We start from the raw sequence: 17,187 nt of genomic DNA on the forward strand, positions 1-17,187 counted from the left end.
AGCTAGGTAGATTTCTGTGTGTTCAGGGATACAGCCAGTATTGGAGACATACGCCTTTAAGACCTGGAGGGCGGTACTTACAGGCAGTGATGAGGCAGTCATGTGGTTGGGTTTACAACCAATGAGAAGGCAGAACAAAGATTATTTAAACAGGGACACAGGAAGTACCTCTCTCTCTCGGGGAAGCTAGGAGCACTGCAGGAGGTAAGATTTTATCTCTGAGCTCTGACCTCTCGGCTTTTCTCTTTTACCTTGGCTCTGTGTTTCTTATTTTAATAATACGATTGGTTACATCTACAGAGGCTCCCACAAAAATAAGGTTGGGCAAATAAAGCTCTCTGCAGAAACATCACCCATAATTTAGTTTTGTAAATATAAAATGAGGAAAACTGGGATTTGGAAAACCAGGATGAGTTTACAAAGTAGCATATAAGCAAATATTGTACATGGGCTAGATCATCAAAGTACTCTGGAGTTGGGTCTGGGATTCAGTGTGTTTGAGGTACTGGTGGTGTTGCCCTGCTAATGCAGGCCACACCTGTAGTACTACTTGTATGGACCACTTGTTTACTGTCTTGTAAACTTGATGCACACCCAATTTCTTTAGTTTGTTTCATTTTTGGATATTCTGTCATTTTCTTTCTCAGTACAGAAATTGAATTGTCAGTACCATGTTCTTTGCAGTGTTTCTTCCATATCCCCTCCAAATGGCTAATCTAGTTATGGGCCTTGTCCATTCAATAAATATTTTAAGGACTTAACACGAGCTATTCCTCTTTTAGTTTCTCTTTCCCTACTGCATTGGGAAGTATATTAGAAACTTGAGTCCTGGATTGAAAATAACTCCTGTCAGAGTGAAGATAGGACTAACGTATACCATGTCTTGAGCAGTGGTGTATATAAGTAGCATAAAAATAACTGCTGCTAAGTTACTATAGTCATACTTACCTACTGAATTCATCTTTCTGACATAGACTGGTTATGATCTCACCTCTTTGTTTCCATTGTAAGTAGAAATTCATCAGTATAAACTTTGTTTTAAATTTTTTGTTGATTGCTTTAAATATTTTTGAAGTTTTGTTCTCTATGCAGAAGTACCACATTTGTTTGGAAATTGGAATGATTGTTAAATGTACATTTGAACATATCTTTATTGAGATAGGTCTTTTTAAAAAGATTTACTTTCATATGTGGGTGTTTGCCTGCATCTATCTGTGCACTGTACATGAAGTGTCCACGGAGGCCAGAAGAGGCCAACAGTCCTTCCCCCTGCCCCTCAAAAAAAGATGCCATGTGGGTGCTGAAAATCAAACCTAGGTCCTCTGAAAGAGCCATCTTTCCAACCCACAGTTTATATTTTGTTTCCAGGTCTTTTCAGACAGGGTCTTTCCTTATGGCCCAGGCTAATCTTAAATTTGTGACCCCCCAAATTCCACTGCCCAGTTACTGCATACAGGTACAGATACATGCCTGACTATGAAGCTTGTCATTCTTGACAAATGACCCAGCACATAGTCACTGCTCTACTTGGGACCCTTAGCTCCTCCAAGAAAGCATTCTTTACAGTTGATTACTTCCATCCAGATACCTCAAAGTTAACGTTGATCTCATTCTTACCATTGTAGGTTAAGATTTGCCTATTTTAGGATTCTGTATGGGTGAGCTCACAGTGTGAGATGATCTGTCCAGCTTCTTTTAGTCCAACATGATGTCTGGTGTTGATGTAGACTGCTTTTTATTATCAGTAATTTGTTCCTTTTGGAGGGGTGAAGAATTGAATTGCGTCTGGTGGAGAAAAATAAGACACAAAATTAACTGTTTATCGATGGACATTAAAGACTGTTACAAACAAAGTTACTGTGAACATAATACATGGGTGTGTTTGTGAAGACATTTTTTCATTTCTTTTGATAAATAGTCATATGCTAAGAATCTGTTGAACTTGAAGCTGCCAAACTTTTCCAAAGCAGTTATTTCTGTTCTTACTAGTGCACTAGGTGCTGCATATCTTTGCATCATTTGATGTTTTTAGCTTTACTGAATACTTTATTCAGATGTATATCTTGTTTCAGATGATATATATGTTTCATTTAGATATATATCTGCTGTGGGATATCGTTCTGTATGCTGTGAATATGTGTTGCTCTGATTGGTTGATAAATAAAATGCTGATTGGTCAGTAGTCAGGCAGGAAGTATAGGCATTATAAGCAGACAAGGAGAATTCTGGGAAGAGGAAGGCAGAGTCAGGAGTCGCCAGGCAGACACACAGGAAGCAACATGACAAAGCAGAACTGAGAAAAGGTACCAAGCCATGTGGCTAAACATAAATAAGAATTATGGGTTAATTTAAGATGTAAGAGCTAGCTAGCGAGAACCTGAGCCATTAGGCCGTATCATTTGCAAATAATATAAGCCCCTGTATGTTTATTTGGGTCTGAGTGGCTGTGGGACCAGTGGCTGAAAGAGATTTGTCTTGACCACAGGTCAGGTGGGACACAGGAAAACTTCAGCTACATATATCTTTCAAACACGTGTATTTGTATTTGAAAGAATGACGTTTCCATATAGTTGTATTTAATCAATTTTTACGGTATATTTCATGCCCCTTCCCACCTCCAAGGGACCTCAGTGTCACAGAGACAGACACCTTATCACATTTTAAAAAGAAGCTCTTAAAGGGCCTGGCGAGATTGTTTAGTGGATAGAACTTGCCATGCGAGCAAGAGAACTAGGGCTGCAAACCCTAGGACCTGTGTAAACGCAGGGCAGGCCTGCCTGCAGTCCTGGTTCTCAGGAGCAGCACAGGCTGGCTGGCTGGACTAACTGAACGGTTAAGCCCTGTGTTCCTGTGTTCAAATGAGGCTGTCTTCATGTAGAGTATGGAGAGCTGTTATTAGAAAAGGCACCCTCTGATCTTTGTGTGTCTGTTCACACATAGACACACATTCGTGAACACTACACACACCAAGGGGCTGTGGATTTAGCTTTTTAGAATTGATACAAAGATGAAATTTGGACTGTGTATAGTGGCATGCTCTTAGTCCCATCATTCAAGAGTCAGAGCCAGGCAGATCTTTGTGAATTCCAGTACAGCCAGGATTACATAAAATGTACTTTGGGTTGGTGTTTATATGAGACAAGGGTAGGTGTCCTTAGTCGTTGTTGATATGTATGTCTTGTAATTATACAAGGGTCAACTATCTGAAGTTGGGTAGGAGAAGGGTCACCAACTTCATTCTTTTTAAATGTGTATAGGTGGGGATAGAGAGATGGCGCAGTGGTTCAGGGCACTAGCTGCTTTTCCAGAGGTCCTGAGTTCAATTCCTAGCACCCACATGGTGGCTCACAACCATCTATAGTGGGACCCAATACCCTCTTTTGACATGAAGTCACACATGCAAATAGAGCACTTATATTCATATTAATATGTATGGATGAGTGTTTGACCTGCATGTAAGTCTATGTACCGCATGTGTTCAGTGTCCATGGAAGAATAAGAGAGCACAGGGTCCATGGAAGAACAAGAGAGACATTTGTGAGCTGCCATGAGGGTGCTGGGAATCAGACCTGGGTCTTCTAGAAGAGCAGCCAGTGCTCTTAACCTTTAAGCTCTCTCTCTAGCCCTTGTTCTTTTACTTTTTAAAAGTTGTTTTTAAGACTTGGAGATTTGGCTAAGTTGATAGAGTTCTTGCCCAGGATATACAAATTCCTCATCCCCAGCAATGCATAAACTGGACATGGCAGCCTAGGCCTGCAATTCCAACACTCGAAGTAAAAGTGAAGGCAGGAGGATCAGGAGTTCAGGATCATCATTGGCTATATAGTAAGTTTGAGGCAAGCACAGACTAGGCAAATTAAGATTCCATCAAAAAAAGGGGGGAGAGAGATTGTTTTTACCACTGTTAGTCCGCTGTACTTTCTCATAACTTTAAAAAAAATTTAAATTTATTGTGTGTATGCTTGTGAGCACTTGTGAACGGAGGTCAGAAGACAACTTGAAGAAATTGGTTCTCTCCTTTTACCGTTTGGGTCATGGGGCTTCAGACACATGTCTTCTGGCTTGACAGCAAGCAGCTTTATCCAGTGAACCATCTTGTTGGTCCAATCCACATAAAAATTTAAATTCAGTATGTGGTATCTAACCCTTAAAGTTAGTCTGCTGTGTCCTTGTTTAGAGTTGTGATTCAAACCCAGGGCCTCTTACACGGTGGGCAAGTGCTGTACCTCCAACCCTATTCATGTTTCTTAGGCTCCCTTTGTTTATCTGTATGGCATATGTTTTCTGTCCTTTAATCATTATTTCTATTTTTAATATGTAGGATTTTTTTGAGACAGTGTTCCTCTGTGAAATTCTTGCTGTTCTGGAACTCTCTCTGTAGACCAGGCTGGCCTTGAACTCACAGAGCCTGCCTCTGCCTCCTCAGTGTTGGGATTAAAGGCATGAACCACCACCGCCCAGCTTTATATTTTATAGGTAATCTGCTTTTTAGAAATAGTGTGTGTAAGACGCATTTAGATCTTGGAGGCCAGAAGAGGGTGTCAGATCTCCTGGAACTGGACTTAGAGGTGGTTGTAAGACATTGGATATGAACACTGGGAACCCAACTTAGGTCCTCTCTATGAACAGTAGTCTTAACCACTGAGCCATCTCTCCAGCCCCATCTCCCTTTAAATTGAAATGATCACCCAATTTCCATTTTGTGTGTGTGTGTGTGTGTGTGTGTGTGTGTGTGTGTGTGTGTAAAATTAATGTGCAGTGTGTGCAGGTGCACTCATCTATGTAGGCATGTGTGTATACCAGAAGTTGACATCCACATGTCTTCCTCAATTCGCCACTTTTAAAAATGTATATGTGTATGCATGTGTGTGCACACATATGTGGAGGCCCAAGGTTGAGGCCAGGAGCCTTCCTTCATAGCTCTTAACCTTACATATTGAGGCAGGGTTTCTCATTTGACCCTAGAACTCACTGGTTTATGTAATCTAGTTAGCCAACTTGCTCAGTTGGTCCCCTCTCTCTGCCCCTACATGCTAGAAACATACACTGCCTGCCATACTCATTTGGTGGGTGCTGGGGATACAGTCTTCTTGTATGTATAGTAAGGACTTTTCTTTACTTATTGAGACAGAGTCTCTGTGAACATGGAACTTGCTGGCGCAGACTGCTAGGGTAGCAGCTCCGGGGTCTACCTGCCTCCACACTCCTCTCCTATTGCTCAGCTTACAGATACATAGTTTTTTATGCAGGTGTTAGGGGTCCAAAACTAGGTTCTCATGCCTGCACAGCAAACACTTGATCCACTGGGCTATCTTCCAAGCTCTTTGCATTTACTTTGATTTGGTTATATTTTTCTGTTTGTTCTTCTGGGCTTGAATGTATAGTTCATTGATTTGGAGTATAATATAAAACTGTGAAGCTGTCATACTCTCACAGAATGCTTTTTTCATCTCCTAAACTAGCCTCATTCCCTAGTAGTCATTTGTTACTTCCCCTACCCTCAGTTCTCATCATCACTGTTATACTTCTTTCTCACTATAGATTTGACTATTCTGGGTACTTTAAAAAAAAAAAAACTTTCTTTTTTTAGTATTATATGTTTGTATGTATACATAATGTGCAGGTTCTCAAAGAGATCAGAGGTGTTAGATTCCCTTAGAGCTGGAGTTATAGACAGTTACTAGCTGCCTGATGTTAGTGCTGGGAATTGAACTTGGGTCCTCTGGAAGAGCAGTACGTGCTCTTAACTAATGAGTCATATTTCCAACCTTTGGCTATTTCCTAATAGTGAAATCATGCAATATTCTTAGTATTAGGCTTCTTTAACTTAATTATAATATTTTTAGTAGTTTCATATATCATGAATCCCCAGCCCAAAAAGAAGAAAGAAAAAAAAAATGAAAACAGCATCTTTCTCTGTATCCTAGACTGACCTGCAACTCAACACATAGCAAAGGCTGGCCCTTTCTCAGGGGTTGCATGCCAGATATTTACATTACGATTCACAACAGTAGCAAAATTATAGTTGTAAGGTAACAACAAAAGTAATTTTATGGCTGGGGGTCACCACAACATGAGGAACTATATTAAAGGGTCATAGCATTAAGAAGGTTGAGAAACACTAATCTAGGCACTCATCCTTGTAAATGGACATTTCCTGTCTCAAACCCCCCCCCCTCCAGTCCCAAATAACCAACTCAGGCTTAATATAAATTACAAATGCTCAGCCAGTAGCTCAGGCTTGTTATTATCTAACTCTTACATTTAAATTAAGCCATATTTCTATTTATGCTTTGCCATGTGGTGGTATCTTTATTAGTGTAGTACATTCGTCTCCTCCCTCTGCATCTGGCTGGTGACTCCTGATAACTCCCTTCTACCCTTCATCTTTAGTTTGGTTGCCCTGCCCATATTTCCTGCCTGGCTACTGGCCAGTCAGTGTTTTATTAAACCAAATTTTTACCGTGTACAAGAGGGTTATTCCACAGCAATCCTCTCTCAGCCTCCCGAGTTCTGGGCGTGCAAGTGTAAGCCACTGAGACTTAGTCACTTCCTCTCTTTCTATGGTCGGATAACACCTTGTATCAATACACATTTAGTTCTCTACTACTCAGTTCAGGGACAGTCATACACAGTTTCTGGTTTTTGTATTGGTAGGCATTGTGCTGTTTTGAATTTTTATGCACACGTTTTTGGTTTGGATTTGTTTTCATTTCTTTGTGTTATATGCTAACAGTGGGAGTGTCTAGATCTTAAAGGAATTCTTGTGTATATGTGTGAGTCTGCATGAGTTTATGTAATTATATGTATTACATATGCTGGGTTCCTGTGGAGGCCAGGGGAGGGCACCCTTGGAACGTTAGTTAAAGATCCCTTGGAACTTTAGTTAAAGACAGTTGTAAGCTGCCATCTGAGTGCTGAAAACCTAATCGGATTATACTTAAAGGGATTTATTTATTAACCAAGGGAATGGTAAGTTCTTCACACTCCTAGCAACATGTGTGTGCGTGCGTGCGTGTGCATACTGTATATAATATGTGTGTGTGTGTGTGTGTGTGTGTGTGTGTGTGTGTGTGTGTGTGTGTGTGTGTACACTAACCTGTATTTGGACTTTGTTGTCAGACTTTCATTTGAACCTCTAGCCCCCAAATAATGACACAGAGACTTCTTATTAATTATGAATGCTTGGCTTTAGCTTAGGCTTGTTCCACTAACTCTTATAACTTAAATTAACCCATTTCTATTAATCTATGTTCTGCTACATGGCTCTTTATCTCTCCTCCATTTTGTACATCCAACTTCCTATGTGTCTCGCTGGCAAATCCACCTCTCTCCTCTTCCCAGAGTTCCTCTCTTTCCCTGCAAGTCCTGCCTATTTTCTCCTGCCTAGCTTTGGCCATTCTGCTCTTTATCAATTCAATCAGAAAACACCTTAAGCAGGTGAGGTAAAACAGTGAGACATCTTTACATGGTTTGCTCAAATATCCTGTAACAGTAACCACCTTAATTTTCACAAAGGTGGTTTCATTTTTTTTTTTTAACCCAGCCCCTTACTCCTGGTTCATAAATCTTAACTGACAACTCCTTCAGTTCTCTAAATTGTCATTGTGTAATCTTTAATTTGTGTGTGTGTGTGTGTGTGTGTGTGTGTGTGTGTGTGTGTGTGTGTGAGAGAGAGAGAGAGAGAGAGAGAGAGAGAGGGAGAGAGAGAGAGAGAGAGAGAAACCTCTATGTTCAAAACTTAGATTACCCAGTTACAATGGTGTACACCTGTACTCCAGATACATAGGAATTAATAACTAGAGGACCACATGAGACCAGGAGCTAAGGCCAGGCCAGACAACATATGAGATGTATAAAAGGAATGACAAGCTGGTGATGAGCTAAGTTAGAGTCCCAGGTCTTTTGAGGTAGAAAGGGAGAACCAAATCCCACAAGGTATTCTTTGACCTTCACATATGTGCCATAGCACATACATAAGAAACACCACCACCACCACCACCATCACCACCACCCACACACAATATCATTCAGTGTTTGGGTTTTTGGTGGTTTGGTTTTGTTTGTTCATTGTGTTTCTATGGTTTTGTTTTGTTTTGTTTTTGCAACCTGGTCTTTCTACATAAGCCCTGGCTGTCCTGGAACTCACAGAGATCCATCTGCCTCTGCCTCCCAAGTGCTGGGATTAAAGGCATGCACCACTATGCGCAGGATAAAAGAAAGAAAATTAGTATATAGTATGAGTTCACATTAGAGTAACTTGGTATTAAGATGCTTTTCCACCGGGCAGTGGTGGTGGCACACGCCTTTAATCCCAGCACTCGGGAGGCAGAGCCAGGCAGATCTCTGTGAGTTCGAGGCCAGCCTGGGCTACCAAGTGAGCTTCAGGAAAGGCGCAAAGCTACACAGAGAAACCCTGTCTCGAAAAAACAAAAAAACAAAAAAACAAAAAAAAAAAAACAAACAAAAAAAACCAACCCCCCCCCCCCCAAAAAAAAAATGCTTTTCTATGCCTTTGCATCTTAACCTGAAATATCAGTGAATGCATTTGGGCAGAATGTTTCTGTGAGGGTGTTTTGTATGTATATGTACTATCTTAGGTCACACCCCCAATTTTAAAGAATGTATTTTTAGGAAACTCTGTGAGACTGTTGCCTCTTCTTTGCATTTTACACCATTGACCAGAATTTCCCATCTATAGTTAAAGTAAGATAACCGGTTATGTGAACATTCCCCCACCACCACTACACACACAGGGTTTCAATGTATAACAGCTCTGCCTTTCAATGTATAACAACTTGCTTTGTAGACCAGGCTGGCCTTGAACTCACAGGAATCTATCTGTCTCTGTCTCTTGAGTAAAGGTGTCTCACCACCACCTGGCAAAAATTTCTTTTGATTCAGTTTATCTTCTTTGGGATTTAATGAAGTAATAGTCTGATACAAAGTTTCCCAGTGAAAGGCTTTTTCTGACTGCTTTTTTATTATAAACTATCAACCTATCACTTTCCTCTCCCCATCTTCTGTTTTATATTAATGTCTTTATGTGTTTGGGGCCGTTTGATTAGGCCTCAGACATTCCACAGCTACCTGGAAGACATCATTAACTATCGTTGGGAGCTTGAAGAAGGAAAGCCCAATCCTCTGAGAGAAGCCAGTTTCCAGGACCTTCCTCTGCGCACTCGGGTAGAGATCCTGCATCGCCTCTGTGATTACCGGCTAGATGCAGATGATGTCTTTGATCTTCTCAAGGTACTTCTAGCAAGCTCCTTTTCTAGAGCAGGAAAAAGGCGGCATTTTGAGTGTGAAATCTGAAAGTATTAAGAAGCAAGAGTTTAGCTTGTTTATAGTAGTCTTCATGTTCTTAATTAAGAATGACTTGTATACACAACATGTCCTTGTGGCCAAAGGAATGCAAGTCATGCATTTTAAATTTGTTGCTTTTCATTTCACACAGGAGAACCTACTTATTATCCTGTCTTCACACAAAATAGCAATGAATTTGCCACTGAATTTTTTTCTGTAATTAAACTAACAGTCGAAAACTCCAGAGACTTGAAACTATACAGATATAACACACACACATACAGAGAGAGAGAGAGAGAGAGAGAGAGAGAGAGAGAGAGAGAGAGAGAGAGAGAGAGAGAGAGAGGGAGAGAGGTTTTTCGAGACAGGGATACTCTGGGTAACAGCTCTGGCTGGCCTAGAACTCACAGAGATCTACCTGCCTCTGCTTCCTGAGTACCAGGATTAAAGGTGTGTGCCACCAAGGCTTGGGAGGTCAATTTCTAATCCTACTCAATCACTTGATTAAATGTAGCAATTCTCAGTTGAGCTCTGTGCACAGACACATAAAAGTCATGTAACTTAGTGCAGTACCTGCTGAGCACTTACAGTACAGATCGTGCCCTGGAATACTTGGGGAATTGCTTCACTGGATCTCAGCTGGAATAAAGAAGGTGCTATGTTGAGTAGAGAGATGGCTCAGCAGTTAAAAGTCCTCACCGCTCTTCCAGGGGACCCAAGTTCAGTTCCCAGCACCCACTTTGGGCAGCTCACAATTGCCTGTAATTCCAACTTCAGGGAATCCAATACTCTCTATTTGTCCTCCATGGGTACCTGCAAAATGTTTTTTCCTTGTTTCTGTGGATTATGGAAAAGGTAGAGTGCAGAACCACATTCTGTTTTGTCTGCATTTCATCTATCCTGATAGAAAATACAGCATATTGGCATTTTAAAATATGAGGTGTGTCTGAGTGTAAATTTTGAATTGTCGTTTAGTTTTCTCCTGTTTTCTCCTGTTTTATGTTGTTTCTCATTTTTACAAATCCATATTCCTGTTCTACCCAGGGTCTAGATGCAGACAGCCTCCGAGTAGAGCCTCTGGGTGAAGACAATTCAGGTGCACTCTACTGGTACTTCTATGGGACACGAATGTACAAAGAAGACCCAGTACAAGGAAGATCCAATGGAGAACTCTCCTTGAGCAGGTACTGTCTCTAATGTAAGGGCTGTGATAAATGCTCTATTTAGAATGCTATGAAAAAGACCGGGTATGGTGGCACATGCCTTTAACCCTAACACTTGGGAGGCAGAGACAGTCCTCTGTGAGTTTGAGGCCAGCCTGGTCTATAGAGTCAGTTCCAGGACAGCCAGGGCTGTTATATAAAGAAACCCTGTATGTGTATGTTTTGGGGTGAGGTGGGGCTATGAAAGTTAATGTATCAGAATCATATAGCACTTTCTTTTTTCCAATGCAATTATTAGTTGTATTGGCATGCCTGCAACAGGGGGGCAGGAGTTTCATACAGATATACAAGGGAATTACTCTATAGCCTCTGCCATAAAACTTTAGTGAAAAATAATGTGTTTTGAACATGAAGTATTTGTAGTTGGCATTTTCTTTGGGCCAACAACCAGCTCCCAAATAAAGACATGGAGACTTATTATTATGAAAGCTCGGTCTTAGCTTAGGTTTTTCCCACTAGCTCTTTTAATTTAACCTGTTTCTTTTCATCTACATTTTGCCTTGAGGCCTTTTACCTTTCATTCTATATGTTCTACTTTTCCTGCCTCTTCCTGGCTGCGAAGCCTAAATTCCTCCTCCTACTTACTCTTCCTGCCTGGACGCTTTGCCTATACCTTCTCACTATTCAGCTTTTTATTAGACCAATCGTAGTCAGGTAAGGTTAAAAAAAACAAAAAAAAAAAACAGTTATACATCTTTACATAAACAAATATTCTGCTACAAGTATACATAAGAGATTCCCAATAAGTACCTGTACAGTTCCACAGACTGTTTAATACAGCAGGCTGCGAGTGCTTCTTTTTCCTATTAGGATTGATAATCTGCCTTAGGAACTTGAGGATCTGCCATCATTAAGGCAGAACCTCACAAGATGTCTGCAAAGTAAGCCTTATATTAAGTGCTTCCTAAATAAGCAGAAGTCAAGCGGGGCAGTGGTGGCGCACACCTTTAATCCCAGGGTGGGGGTGGGAGGTGGGAGGGTTGGCAGAGGCAGGCGGATCTCTGTGAGTTCAAGGCCAACCTGGTCTACAGAGCGAGATCCAGGACAGACACCAAAACTACACAGAGAAACCCTGTGCACAACAAAAAAGCACAAGCCTCATTACCATGGTGTCTAGAATAATGTTAAACTCTGGTTTTATTGAGACTTCGTTACTGCTATGAGCAGTGCTTGCTATTGGCAAGGGGTTGAATGTTACAAAATGTCCTTGATTCCACATTTTGGTAATCCCTCTGTCTATTCCCTGTTTCTCCTATTTTGCATAATCCAGTTTTGTATCCTTGTGGCAGAGAATACTGTAATTACTAATACAAAAACTGTGTTAGTTGTTAATACCATGCCAGAACATTTCTATTTAATGATACTGTTTCTTAGGGAAAGTGAAAGACCAAAAAATGTCTCAAATGTTCCTGGAAAAACAGGCAAAAGAAGAGGAAGGCCTCCAAAAAGGAAAAAAGTACAGGAGGAGATTATATCGAGGTAAGAAATCTCATTGGTCTGTGTTCACAGCTCTTATACTGGAAGAAACCTTAATTCACCTCACCCTTTGTCTTTATTATTTTTACTTGTGTGTGGAGAGGACATAGGTCATTGCTTATGGAGACCTGAGCCAGAGTCCACAGGAAATTGTCAAGCAACCCTGTCTGCATGACCTCTGTCTATCAAGTTACCTGCCTCCCTAAACCTGTTATTTTATTGGATGATGGCTGTTCATTTAGTGAGGATTAAACTGAACAGGACAGTACATAGCAATACAAGAAAACGAAGGCTGTGCTTGACCAACGGTATTTGATAAACATTCATATTAGTGTACATTTTAAAATTGTCTAAATCACAAGAATGTGGGGCAAATTAATTCTATAGTTAATTGTTGTGGACTGTGGTTATAGTGCAGTGGTAGAATATCCAATGACCAGGGTTCCTTTCCCTAGCATACCCCACCAAGCATTGACTAATTAACCTTTTAATAGAGTTATATATTATTCTAGGTTTAGATCTTAATTCTTTTACTGTATTAATTAAGGTGCCTGAACATGGACATTCCTACAATGAAGAAAAGATAAAATGTAAAATATTTTTTGAATTTTTAATTTTGTATTTAATTTTAGGAGAGAAAAATACATTCTTTCACATTTGGGAAATTTCATATATCATTACTTTTGTGTATGAGTATGTGGGGTCGGGGTGCAAACATATGGAGGACAGAGCTTGATGCTGGTGTCTTCCTTGATTATGGCCTACTTTTCTAGCACTGGGATTACAAGCATAGCTGTCTTATTAGGATTTCTGTTGCTGCAACGAAGCATCATACCCAAAAAGCAAGTTGGGGAGGAAAGGTTTATTCAGCTTACACTTTCACATCATAGTCCATCATTGAAGGAAGCCAGGACAGGAACTCAAACAGGGCAGAAACCTAGAGGCAGGAGCTGATACAGTGACCATGGAGGGATGCTGCTTACTGGCTTACTCAGCCTGCTTCCCTACAGAATCTGGGAATGCCAGCCCAGGGATGGTATCACCCACAATGTGGATTAGGCCCTCCTCCATGGATCACTAATTGAAAAAAAAAATGCCGTACAGCTGATCCTATGGAGGCATTTTTTCAATTGAGGTTCTCTAGCTTGTGTCAAGTTGACATGAAACTAGCCAGCACATTGGTGGACTTTGCTTTTTTTTTAAAACAAATGTAGGCGCTGAGGATCAAACTAAAGTGCTTAACATTTTTTGTAACATAATAAACAACCTCTTCTCATGAGATTAGAAGTTCTACTTTTTTTTTTTTTTCTTTCTTTTTTTTTGGTTTTTCGAGACAGGGTTTCTCTGTAGTTTTGAGCCTTTCCTGGAACTCACTTTGTAGACCAGGCTGGCCTCAAACTCACAGAGATCCGCCTGCCTCTGCCTCCTGCTGGGATTAAAGGTGTGCGCCACCACCGCTCGGCTAGAAGTTCTGCTTAATTAATTTAGATATGTTTGCAGTGGCAATGGCAATTTTGGTGTTTTTTTTTTTTTTTTTTTTTTTTTTAATTATTCCCCTTACAACAAAGAAATATTCCTAGGCTGAGGCAGGAGGATTGTAAGTTACAGGCTAGTTTGGACTACATAGCAAGACTATGGTAAAGAGGTGGTTAATGGAAAGGGTTCTTAAGAAATCACATGGTTAGTGTAAGATCAGTTAAATTTAAGTTGATTACAGCTGCCTATTTCTTGCATAGTGGTATTTGTGGAAAATATCCAGTAGTCACTTACGATCTATGTATCCAGAATCTGTTTTAGGATCTCCTGAGATGTCCACTTACTGTTCTATAGACAGAAAACCGTTTTATACCTACTTTAGTGTTAGGAAGCTAGAGCCATTGTATTGGTACATATGGGCTTGTACTGCCCTCTACTGGTAAGTGAGAGACCTTGAGCAGAGGCAGTTCAACTTCCTGACTCATTCTCTTGGCACTTTCCTTAGATAAAGGTAAGGTAACATGTCCTCCCTAGTGTAGCCACAAGTCAGAGAGAATTCTGATGCCATAACCTTGATACTTGGGTTTCAGTACTTCTATTTTCTCATCAAGCCTACCCTACATTCTACTTTTATTCCTCATTAGAATTATTCTTCCTAACTTTGAATTTTGACAGCTCACCCCATCCCCAGCCACCATTGTGTTAACTGGGTCCACACCTGCAAGAAAGATCAAACAATTTGGGCATGTCAGTGTCTTATTTTAATTATTTTCTCTTTTTCCTTTGTTTCAGTGAAAAACAAGAAGAAAACTCCTTGGCATCTGACCTACAGACAAGAAATGGTAATAATGACCTTTGTTGCTATCTATCAAATCAACACAGTTCATACATATATTACAGTGGGTAACACTTTTCCAGTCATTCAGTAGGTGATTCTAGCAGCCTTCATTTTTTTTTTTTTTTTTTTTTTTTTTGCTCCCTGTTTCATTCTTTCTCCATCCTCCATCTCATAGATCAAAACTAGTTCTATTCTGTTACCTGGCACAGTATATTAAAGACTCAGGCATTTGGATAGGCAAGTAGCTTCTTGGAGAGCTGCCTTTTAATATCAGTGTGTAGATGTAACCAATCGTATTATTAAAATAAGAAACACAGAGCCAAGGTAAAAGAGAAAAGCCGAGAGGTCAGAGCTCAGAGATAAAATCTTACCTCCTGCAGTGCTCCTAGCTTCCCCGAGAGAGGGAGGTACTTCCTGTGTCCCTGTTTAAATAATCTTTCTGTTCTGCCTTCTCATTGGTTGTAAACCCAACCACATGACTGCCTCATCACTGCCTGTAAGTACCGCCCTCCAGGTCTTAAAGGCGTATGTCTCCAATATTGGCTGTATCCCTGAACACACAGAAATCTACCTAGCTCTTCTAACCACCACGCTCTTACTATGGCTCTAATAGCTCTGACCCCAGGGCAACTTTATTTATTAACATAAAATTAAAATAACATTTCAGTACAAATAAAATATCACCACATTTCCCCTTTTCTATTTTAATAAAAAGAAAAAAGGCAAAAGGTTATAACTAACAAAAGAAAAACTATATACAAAAGTACAATAACTATATACAATATATACAAGTAACAAATACCTAAACGATGTCTAGTCCATTTGTATTTGAGAAATCAGAGAAAATAATTCCCTTATCTATCCTATTTTAGTAAGTCCAAAATGTATCTAATTCACTTTCTATCCTAATTAATCTTCAACTATAACTAACTAATCTTCAACTCCCTCAGAGACCCAAGAAGGAAATAATATTAGCTAACAAAAATAAAAACAAGAAGTGCATAAAAGCAACTTCCAAAAATTTTGTGAGTTGACAGAAACAGCCAGCTGCCTGGACAGTCACCTGAGGTTTCTCTGCAGTTTTGGGGCATCATCTTCAGCCTATAGGCTTATGGTATCTGACAGACTCATTTGTGAAGTAGGTTGTACACAAGGTCAACAGTTCAACCTCACATTGGGTGAGAGCAGTCCATATACCAGAAACACCTGAATTCCACTAGTGTCATGTCATGATTCAGGATTTTAAATTCTGGAAATTGTTGATGGTTTTTGAATTCAGCTGTCCATTCTTCTTGGCTGTGTATATATGGCTTCATCTAAGCATGCCCTTCTCCACATCCCTCTATTAAATGCCAGTCTACTATTGAGAGGCGTGAGCTTTCAGTTGCTGTTCCATTGCACAACAGAAGCCATCGGCCCACTGCCTGTTCAGCTGCCTTCAAAGAAAAGGGTACTGTACCTTTTCCAGATTGTGAAGGCGACTTCAGGGATGGTGCCATATTGTCCTGGCCTCAGAAGATGCCTTTTGATAAAGCCATAACCATACTTGTTTTGGCAGGAATCGGTAGTCCTTTGTTTCGTGTTCTGTCTGTCCATTTTGTCCTGTTGATTTGAGGATACTTTGTTGTCCAGTGGCTAACTTTTGCCACAATGAAAATTAACTCCATATGCGGTTTCTTCAATGCCCATATTTTCTCTGAAGTAGATTGGTACTGCCAGGAGCTGACATGTCTCAAAAAAGAAAAATTTCTAAGTTATTAAAATATTTTAAATGCCATATTCGTTAGATCTCTGAAGGGTTTGAAGATGACCTGTCTAAAATATATCTGCTCAATTTTTAAAACATATCTAATATGACTACAATTTCTATTGTAATGTCTAACTACTAACTTTCATTTCTTTATATCCTAATAGTTGGTAATAATGTAAAGTATTTAAAACTAGTAATTGTCTTTTTCTTTTCTTTCTTTTTTTTTTTTTTTTTTTAAACAAGAACCTTAAATCTAATCTCCTTTGCTTATCCTTTTTCCTAACCCTTGACAACAACTTGTAACCAACCCCCCTAAACAATTGAAAATTATCCCAGACCCAAAACCCATTAAAAGAACCAAAAAACCACCCGCCCCACACCACTTCTTTGGCAATGTGGGTGTCATATTCTTAAAATTGCTTCCTGCTGGGTATGGGTGAAGTTATCTTTATCCTGAAAGAAAAATTTAGGTTAATTGTCAAATTCTAGGAAAGGTAACTATATCCTTCATTATTATCCAGTCTGTGTATAAAGCCAAAGTTCAGGGTTTATCTCAAGTCCTTATTCAAGTAGTCTTTGAGACTGGATCATCTCAGCTAGTCATCTCAAAATTGTTCTGAGCACCTTGTAGTTCAAAGCTGATCTGTAGATGATGTTTGTCAGCTTAGTGATATTATTATTGTCCACGTGGAATTGTTGTTGTTGTTGTTGTTGTGGGGCCCCATCTTCTTTCCGGAGACTTCAGTTGATGTTAGGCCTGGCCGTGATTTCCTGCAGAAAACTGATAAGAGACTCGAACACAAAGACATATATATGCAGCTAACTGAAGCCTTTTTTCTAGAATTAGTTAGTACTCTATATGACCATTCATATCTTAACAAAGTTTAAAATGTATATATATATTAATCTTGTAAAATTTGATATAAAATTTATACTTTAAGAAAAGTTTAAAGAATCAGAATAGAATCAAAGAGTTGAGATTAGTAATAGAATAGTCCCTTAATTAATTTGGCTTTTGTCCTGTCCCATAGCAGAAAATGGCTCTTTTATTCTGTCATGATACAGGGAGTTTGTATTTTCATTTTAACAACATGCTTGAGTTTAAAGAAGGAGAGAGC

At 39.7% G+C, this 17,187-nt stretch overlaps 1 protein-coding gene across 11 annotated transcripts in view; it reads left to right on the plus strand.

Moving 5' to 3' along the window:
• Positions 1-17,187, plus strand: part of Cecr2 (CECR2 histone acetyl-lysine reader) — a 137,090-nt gene that overhangs the window by 78,339 nt on the left and 41,564 nt on the right. For all 11 annotated transcript variants that reach the window (XM_076567819.1, XM_076567820.1, XM_076567822.1 and 8 more), the window contains exons 3-6: positions 9,069-9,252; positions 10,351-10,490; positions 11,904-12,008; positions 14,274-14,323. In XM_076567819.1, the coding sequence (XP_076423934.1) occupies positions 9,069-9,252; positions 10,351-10,490; positions 11,904-12,008; positions 14,274-14,323 (479 nt within the window). The remainder of the gene's footprint in view (positions 1-9,068; positions 9,253-10,350; positions 10,491-11,903; positions 12,009-14,273; positions 14,324-17,187) is intronic.

The sequence above is a fragment of the Peromyscus maniculatus genome, chromosome 3 (genome assembly GCF_049852395.1).
Source record: "Peromyscus maniculatus bairdii isolate BWxNUB_F1_BW_parent chromosome 3, HU_Pman_BW_mat_3.1, whole genome shotgun sequence".
Lineage (NCBI taxonomy): Eukaryota > Metazoa > Chordata > Mammalia > Rodentia > Cricetidae > Peromyscus > Peromyscus maniculatus.